The sequence below is a fragment of the Ceratina calcarata genome, unplaced genomic scaffold (assembly GCF_001652005.2).
Source record: "Ceratina calcarata isolate Rehan_Ccalc_2016 unplaced genomic scaffold, ASM165200v1 scaffold507, whole genome shotgun sequence".
Taxonomy (NCBI): Eukaryota; Metazoa; Arthropoda; class Insecta; order Hymenoptera; family Apidae; genus Ceratina; species Ceratina calcarata.
The window spans coordinates 24,198-33,963 of NW_017175202.1; the positions used below are offsets into that span (position 1 = coordinate 24,198).

Genomic DNA, 9,766 nt, shown 5'->3' on the forward strand with positions numbered 1-9,766 from the left:
TACTAATAAAATGTTGTAATGTAATATTGTGTCTTAGTATACAGAAATTAGTATAACTCTATTAGTGTAGTATGTAGTAGAAATATTATAATATTATTATTGTTATATATTGAATTGTAACAAATTTTGGTATATCCAAAATTAGTATGGATTTAAGTCATAGGAAAGAAAGAGGAGAAAGATAAGAGGGTATATTATTGTATGTATTATACATTCAATTCATATACATAATTTCAAAGTTCAGTTACTTCGACTAATCCACGGCAACGCTAGCAAGTTTGGCAAAACAGCAACCCAAGTCAACTAGCCCCACGCCCAGTAACATACGACCGGACTGACATTTTTTCATGTTCGACTCTTCCATTCGATTCTCCCTCGCGCGTATCGCAAATCATTCCGAAATCTTGTAGCCAGGATGCATCGCGTCGTTGTCCGCGCGTACGGTTTCTCGCGCGCACGAGGAGGATAGGTCCCGGGCGCAAGCGTGGGAGCATCGAATGCCCCTACCATGAACGTCTCTCCCCCTAGAATGCTAGCTGGTGGCGAAACGACGGTTCGGTGGTGGCCGGAGTGTATGGTAGGGTGGAAGCCTCTCCTCTCGGTTACACGCACGGTACGCTCGTAAGCCCACCACCACCTACCGCTCTCGATGCGTCCCTCCAAGTCCCTCCGGGTCCCTCCGCAGCTTTCCGATCCTCGACGTCGAAGCCAGGAACCCCGCGAAGCCGGCTCCATAGTGCCGCGGTGCCCGCTAATCAAATCGCGCATTTCGAGATCCCGCGGCAGTGCATCTTCCTTATCGTCGTCGCAATCGCGTCGCGGACATTCGTTGACCTTCGCCTGAGATCAGTCACGATCCGAATGTTCGTCGCGCGGATATCTCCGAGATTCATCGAGTTTTTCGGGTGTATGAAGACGCGGCCGATGTACAGTGCGTCAGCGATCGCGCGTCGGGTTCGTTGACGGTCAGTGGATTGGTGATGAAACGCGGTGGGGACGAATTAAATGCGAGCCGAACAATTTGAACGTTGATGCATCGGTGCACCTTTTACGGCGATCGTCTCCCGAGCATAAAAGGAGAACGGTAAGATTGATTCGATCTCGGTCCCATCGAGGGTGGAACATCGGACGGAATTCGAAGGATTCCGAAGAAAAGTCGACGGGAACGATCGGAAGAAAGTCATTGGCAGTGGACAGAGCCGTAATCATCGTCGGTTGAATGGAGGCAGCCCGATGACGAACTCGGGACAGGTTCCACGCTGAGGGGAGAAAAAAGAAAAAGGAGAGCGTGGCAGGACGAAAATCGCGATTCAACAGCCGTGGAATTCAACGTTTCTTACCGAGCGACGGGGCGCGACGCGCATTCGCCGCCCGGGACGAAAAGATACCCGCGACGCAGCGGCAGCTACGAACCGTCCGAAAGTATCGCCGCTACGTGATTCATTGAGTTTTTCTCTCTACCGGCATCCGGGATTTACATCGGGCCCGTTCGCCATTTCCATTGACACGCGTGTAAAAAACGCGGCTGCCCGCTGTTGATCAGAGACGACCGGCGGAGATAGACGCGCCTTGCACAGATTAGAAGGATTGGACGAACCCTCGTCGTGCTCAAAAGTGTTCAATTAAAACTAGAGAAAAGACTAGATCGTTGAAATTTGCGTTTTAAATATTAACAAGAATCTGCAGAAATTATTACATTGTTCCATTGACTGAATTCTGTTTACGTTCGACAGAAATTAACGTAACACCAGTCCTACATTGGAATCTTATTATTAGACTGCGGACTTTATGCATTTACATAATTACAGAATTACGTAAAAAACAACATATACAGCGAACGAAATTTGCATAAAGCATCGACAGCAAAATGCATAGCAGCGTGTTTTAAAAAACACTGTTACTAAATCTTACTTCTTAAATTAATACCAGGAAGAGTTTTATTTCACATAAAAATCTGCCGTCTACTTATTATAGTTCTCATCGGTACGTCTGGCGTCAGTTATTAATGCAACCGCGGGAGCTTTTCTACGCACTTTGTAACGATCATGAAATCATCGGGCGTGAAGCACGAAAGGTCTCGCGAGTAGAAGATCCGAGGGCAGACAGTCGGAGATAATCCCGGTTTCGCAGGAGGAAAACGATTACGGCGTAAGAAAAACTAGTTGATAAAACCAAAGAAAGAATTGGCCGAGCTGTAGATGCGATTTGATAAAAAAAAACCGTAGCGATGAGGGCGGCGTAGCCAAGGTTATGGTCGAGATAAACCGGGACCCGTGGACGGACTGATAAGACGCGGGCCGTCGGCTGCGGATTACGAGAGGGATCGCAGCGAGTACGCGGCTGGCTTCGGCTCCGCTCGGACCCTCGTCGAAAACTCGTGCTGTTGCCCTCTCGGCCAGTTCGACTCTCGATCCCGAGCCGAGTCGGTTCGATCGGTCCGAGCGCTCGAAGCGCAAAAATCGCAGTATCTGACCGATGCCGATCGTTTGACGCGTGACGAGGTTTTCCACAAAACGACTTAAGTTTTGCATGACAGAAGCGAGTCATCATTGTCGATTTCGTCATCGTCGGCAAGACAATTTAACAAATTTTGTCCACATTGTGATGAAGCATTTGTGATTTTCATTCGTCGTAATTAAATAAGAAAGAAACTGAAACGAACAGAATTTCGTAGTATTGGTGGTGAATCAAAAGAGATTCCCGGGAAGACGCGAGTGTTCATTGATCATCGCGAGGGCGGTGTAAACACGGCAGAGGCGCGCGCGTAATCCGCGAGCTTTCCTCGCAGCATTGCCGGTAAATCGCGGTTTTTCTTTTCACTGAACCCGCTGACTATTTACAAACGGGCTATTCAACCAGCGGTGCTCGTAAACATTCGTAAGCGTGCTCGGTAGTCGCACGATCTTCCAGTGATCCGCGAAACGTCGTGAAGTGGTGAATACGCGACCGAACTGACGAACGGCGTCCCAGCAGACGAGCAAAGTCATCGGAAGGTGACAAAAGTGAGTGGCTCTCGACGAATCGATCGTCATCGTTGTCTCGCTTCGCGACAACGCCGACGAGATTACAAAAGAACTTTGAACGTTCAATCGATAAAAACTCTGAGAATGTTTACTCGTTTACTCGAACATTGTTAAAACTGCGTACCGAGGCATATCCGGAAACGAGACTGGGTATCGCTCTACAGACGATTCAAACTACGATACTAATGTTGCGAGTGATATCACCGACCAAGACTAATGAAAATTTCATTTGTGAAATTCAGTGAACAGTTTGCGGTCAGAATTAAGAGAGCAAGGCTAGAGAACAGTGACTGAGAAAGGATCCCGCGAACGGAGACCTTCACGATTTAGACTGATCCAAAGACCTCCTTAAAAGTACATCGACGAGTACGTTCGATCCATTGGTAAACACGATCATCGTGTAATTTCCTAATCGATGCTAAAGGGAGACCAGCCGGTGACGAGGTGACGAGGTATCGCTAACATCGCCCGGCCGTCGCGTCGCGTCGATCGGCATTCCGTGCCGGCATCCGGTACCCGGTTTTGCACTGGAGCTGTACTTGCCATACGCACCACTGCCGGGAGGCGGCGGGATCCTCCCGGCGGTGAGCAGCGGGCCCGGTTCAGGGGGTTGCCGTCCGGTGCTGTTGGGTGGCGTCGACCTGTCGATGTCAGCCGCGGTGCAGCCGGTCCCGACGCTGCCGAGCGGTGGTCCGCCGCCGCACAATCCGCTACATCATACGGCCGGTGGATTGACGTTGCCGCCGTTGGGCTCGGCGCCGGTTATGATGCCGCGGCCACCGGCGAGCACCATACCACCGTTGGGCCCGTCGCTACCACCCCCGCACCAGGACGCCGCGGACCTGGCCGAGGCTGCGCCCAACCAGGACGTCCTGTTGGCTCTGCTCGCCAGGAACAAGAACTTGGAAGGTAAGGATTCCTTCGATCTTTTTGCACGGTGCCAGTAAGATCCGTTCGATGGGGATCGAGCCCGATTTCGTTCGGTTTTATCTATGGGAAGGAGGGAGACTGCGTTTTCGTCTCGGAACGCGCGATGCGGTCCAGGCTTGATTTAGGCGGGTCGCTTTTTGTACAACTTAGCGCGAATAATGGCTTGTCGATTCGCAGATTTTGTTTCGTGCTCTATTATACAGGGTGAGTCTCGTAATATATGACGATTCTGAATAACTCATAAGATGTTTGTTCTACGGTAAAAATTAAAAGTAGTAAGCAAAAGTAAATTTGATATAGTTTTTAACTCATTATTATTAGTTCACTGTAATTTTATTCTATTCCTTTTCATTTCATTCTAAATCATTATTTCTATAATCACAGAGTAACGTTGCGTACTCGATTTAATTGCGATGGGTTTGTCCCTGTCCTGGCAGCGATGTTCTTATTTATCCCTGCTTGCTATACTCATTCAGGCGTTTCTGATACATTTGCGCTGAGGACATACGCTATTCCATGATACACGCTATCATTCTATTTTTCACATGCAATACATGAACTTCAAGAGTATCTAGATCTCTGTGTCACAACATTGACTTTATTGCTCTTTAAACAATTTTACCATGAAAGGGTATTTGCCTCAGTAAAAATAAATAAATAAATAAATGTTGTATGACTTGCAGGAGTGCACATAGTGCTATGATTTTTATTTTGTAAAACTAATTTTTATTTCAAGAGGTGTTCGAAGTGTTGTCCATTACAATCAATACATTTTCTATTTGCTTCTGCAGCCATTGCGGCACATGCACCACTGATCTGTACTCGCATATCTTTGACTGTCATCGTAAACATTATCATATTGCACTTTTCTGAGTTATTTAACATCATTGAATGTAATGTCATTAAACGTAACGCCTTCATCAATATGACTTTCACGTTCACTGGCCTAAATAGCTACTAAACTGAGTTACATATTATATTGATTATATTTAACGCTCCAAATTCTGAGTAAAAAGGTATTAAACTAACGAGAGCTTAAAACTAATAATTATTGAAATATTCTTGAATTAATAGTCTTATATTGTATTAGGAAATATTTCATGTTCTTAGTCATCGAGATTGGTCACTAAATCATTAAACTGTACTTCATTGAAGGATCGCAAAGTCAAACATGATCCATATTTTTGTTCGAAATATTACCAGGCCTATTAGGAAACGTACCGTGTCTAATACGTCAAATAATGTGGTATCTAGCACATTATGCTCGTCACAGCAAATATTAAACATGACGTTTCTTAATCGTTGGATCAGTCGTAGCAGTAACATTACTCGGCCAGTTCTCTCAACAGATTTAATGCCGCTTGATTATTTCCTTTGGGGAACATTAAAAGATGAGGTTTATAGCGAGCCACCAACGACGTCCGAAAATATGCGAATACGCATCAGTAGTCCATGACCGAACATCTCTTGAAATAAAATTAGATTTACAAATAATTTATGAATTATTAATAGTCTTGACTGGTATAGTACTTTTCTTACTCAGAATTTGGTGCTTCATTGAAATTCGAGAGAAAATGTAGGACATACTATTTAAAACATTGAAGGTGAACATTTTATCTCAAAAAACACTTAATCCTGGAAGCCATGCAACATTTGCTTAATAATATTCATTAAACATATTTCAACATTATACAAACATATTTCAACATATAACAAACATTAATCATACAACAAATATCTTTCGAAATGTTCAATGTTGCGAGGCTCACTCATCTGCATGTCAAATCAGGAAATTAGAGAAGCGTCTATCAATTAGTTCACAAAGGATCCATAATTGAAACCAGATGGCCTAAAGAAACGTGTCGCAATTACTTCAATAGATTCACAGAAGCGTGTAAAGATAAGAGGAAGTCACGATAGTTTACTCGGTATCAGTAGTTTTTACGAGGTCGTGCCAGAATAAAAGTTTTGTACTACATTACGCGAATAGTAGCGAGCTCCTGATAACAACGGTCGATTCGAATGATCGATAAGATTAACATTTTCAACTCGAGAAACTTACGATCGCTGCTTCATATTAGGGTCACCTTCGTATCGATTCCGAAATATCTGATTCCCAATTCTTATAGAAAATCAACGGGCAATAATCCGTGAAACAGATATTTTGAAACAATGCCAGAAACTGTAATGAAACGATATGCTAATTCTATGAATAACATAATCAGGCTCGATCAAAAATATATGAAGATAATTAAGCTCGTGCTAAGAAATGATTTATTGCTTTCTTAAGTTATCAGCTAAAAGTGATTTATTGTATTATCAGTGTAATATAGATTAAACCTGACTTAATAAGCGTTTTATAATTTATTATTAATTGGTAGGTTGTGTGCAAATACACTACTTTCGCTTGGTTGATATCTGAGTAGGAATGCGTGATTTAATCTTTCATTCACTAAATAAATTACAATAGGGAGAAATAGAATATTACTTAATAATAGTGGCACATAATAATTGACACAGACTTCTGTTGAAAATTATTTAAGGATAATGTAGAATCCAGATTTTTTTGTGAATAACGAATGTTACGACGAGCTTACACCCATATTTTTTTAAGACTAGGAAAGAAAATAGTAGCATGAATATTTTATGTCTCATTCCTTTTCCCATGCCTATTTCTGACACAAAATAAATGATCCTGCAAGTTAATGCATTTAAATGATGGCGCAGCCTTTCACGTGCGACAAATTACTCTGAATAAAGGAATCGAAAACTGCTCGTTTCTTTATTCTAAACAATTTATTTTTCTTGCTATAAAATTACTATAAAAAATGTATGCTTTATATACAAATGAGCCATATATTTTATGTAGCAGGTTGTACTTTGTGTCACATGGTTTAAATTATCACGTGGGCATTCTTTAATGGATTACGTGAACAGATTTTATGCGACTTTTAAGGAAACAATTCTATACTGCTTTATTAACGTCTGTTTTGCACTTGCTTCGTGGAGCAGGTTATCACTTGCGTTATTTATGCGATCGATCTCGGTGAGTAGAACAAGGTCGTAGGTTTCTTCAATTATGAATTTCTACATCCAGAGATTTCACCGCTAACTCTACCAGTATCCAGTTCCGATTCTTAAATATTTCGTGCCCCGCAATTCGCGAACGAAATGAATAAGTCACATGATTCAAGAATTAATCATTAAATCTTTTATCCCGGGACTGCCTCCTTCAGCTCATTACTTTTATTCCAGTTCTCTATTACGGTTTCGAAGTTATACTCTCTTTTCGGCGATCTATTATACTACAGAAGTTCTGTAGTTAAAATAGTTTATGTATTTCTGGAAAGATACCTTATATATCTTTTAATCAATTATGAGACCACTCATATATTCATAATTTTTGCTCCAAGAATACCTTTGCATTCAAATTGGAATTCATCTCCCATTGATAGCGACAATCATAAATCTATTTTCAGATTAAACGTTGTATTAACCAATCATAAGTAGATTAGGATACTCGTGATAGTAATATCTAGCAGCAGTAATATTGGAAACGATTCAGCAAGTACTGATCTAAAATTACTCAAAATATCTGAAATAAACTTGAAACCTCCTACCTAAACCAACCTTTATTCGCATAACTTTTCTATACTTTTAAAATAAGATATTAAGAGTCGTATAATTTCTTCATTCAGAACATTTTTATTCAAGACACCTAAAGGTATTGCAGGCATCTGGAAAATAGTTAACAGTGGGAGCATTCCGAGGTGCTCAAACGTTTCTTGATAATAAGAGGCATTAGCATAGTTGGCGAGTCCGCGAAAAGGTTTTGTTAAAAGGGCGCGGTGAGGGTGCCGGATATTTTAATAAGGTAAGTGCTGCAAGGCCGGTCGCTGTGCTATTGGGGCGGTTTAATCATGTAATGTGTTCGGAGGCTCGGCCAACCCCCTACAATCAATACAGTATTGCCTCGGGCACGATAGCGAACGTGCTTAAATCTAAACCTAAATCTAGAATTAGGTCTAAACAGCACTGCCTAAACCGTGCGCCAGTCGATTAAACGTTTTCGACTAGCAACACCCAATCGTTATGCTCCTTTCAACGTGTCGTACAAATCTCCCGTACACGTAATGATTGTACGAACTCCGGGAAACTAAGTACTTACGATTTGTTTGTAAATTATATATTTAATTAAATTTTACAAAATGAACAATTAAAGTGAAGCACCTGTCTTATGAATTACTGACATAAAATTCATCAGCAGTGGTACAATACACACACAGCTGTGGTACAGTGTGGTAGTGTCACTGCTTATGAAGAATTGTAATGTAAAGATTTTCTTTGAGTCTTAATATTCGGAAGGGAAGGTCTTACAAAAGTTGCTTAAAGTCGAAGTGTATCACGTATGTTCGTTATAAAATGCGTGCAAAGAAGCAAAACTTTTGAGGAACGAGAGAGGAAGAAAGAAATAGAGAGAGTGGTTTGACAAGGAGTAGAAAGCTCCAATGAGGATGTCAAGCATCCCTCGGGTAAATGGTAACCATAGGAAACGGTGGTGTTTCATGGCGAATAGCAGTCGGATGGGGACGGGGGTGGAATGAAAATGGCGGCTGGTTAGAGGGCGCGTGGTATTCGCGTGCAGGGGCGTAAGAGGAATGTAAGGATGTAAAGGTTTCATATCCTTGTTGCGATGATGTATCGGCTTTGCGACGTTCAAAGAATCTTAAGATTCCTCGGATCTGCTGACACACGGGTACTCCCACGCGAGAGTGTATACACGTAACCATGCACATCTTTGGAGATAGCTAAAGCCGATGATTGGGAGACTTGATCGTATTACGGAATGAAGGAAGCTTCCCTAGGTAAGGGGCTGCTGAATCCACGAGCCGGTTCATGAAGCTGGTGGAAATTAGTCTCTCTCTTTGTTTCTGCCTTGTTCGTTGTGAGAAAAAATAAAGTGAATTTATGATTAACGTCAAGGGTTTTACTGAAGAACTTAAGGGAGTACACTGCCAGTCGGTTCTCACAAAACAACATTATAATCTCACAGAGACAGATTAACATCTCATAAAAACAGTTGGCTTGACCACAGTCGTTTATCCTTTTTTCCAACTCCTTGGCAAATTGATAAGAGGAGGGAAGAATATTTCAGAATTCATACCCAAGGGAGGAGGACGATAATAGCGGTTTCATCACACATCGATTAGAAATGGTGGCGCTGGGATGAACAGTAAATCCTCCGACGTAATAAAAAGTTGCCCAGTCCTTTTTCTTTTCGCGTATAAAAGGAACGAGAAGAACGTTTTCCCACTTACATTTCTCTGCCGGCGAAATGCTCGCGGCCCGGCGAGAAGGGAATTGCTTTCCAAGTCGAAACTTTTCTGCGGTGGCGGTGGTTTTTCCTATTTTTTTCTTCTTTTTTTTATGGCATCTCCTACGCCAGCCGGCCTGGAAGCCCGTGGAGAACGAACCCCCACCGTCAGGAACGGTGCGGTGGCCCTCTTCCGTAGATTCCATCGTTCTCTTCGTTTTCTCGCCACGATTTCGCCCCCCGAGTGACCACTCCATGTGATAAATCGGTCCGGTAACGTCGTTAACCAACGGTTATCGACTTCGTTATGTCCAGTTTCCTGCCTTTACGAGAAAAATTGTTGCGCGCTCGCGCATCCACGTTGGTCCAATGTGTCATTCTTACAAGCCACTTAAGGATGTATTTGCTATACAGTCAATCCCAAAAGTTTATGCACTTTAGAAACGCATTTTTTAAAAAGAAATCAGACGTCGGAAGAACATTATTAATAATAAACAAC

At 42.5% G+C, this 9,766-nt stretch overlaps 1 protein-coding gene across 1 annotated transcript in view; it reads left to right on the top strand.

Moving 5' to 3' along the window:
• The first annotated feature begins 618 nt into the window (after positions 1-618).
• Positions 619-9,766, top strand: part of LOC108628168 (actin cytoskeleton-regulatory complex protein pan1-like) — a 29,351-nt gene continuing 20,203 nt past the window's right edge. Inside the window, exon 1 of the mRNA XM_018029922.2 lies at positions 619-3,932. Within this exon, the coding sequence (XP_017885411.2) occupies positions 3,671-3,932 (262 nt within the window). The 5' untranslated portion in view covers positions 619-3,670. The remainder of the gene's footprint in view (positions 3,933-9,766) is intronic.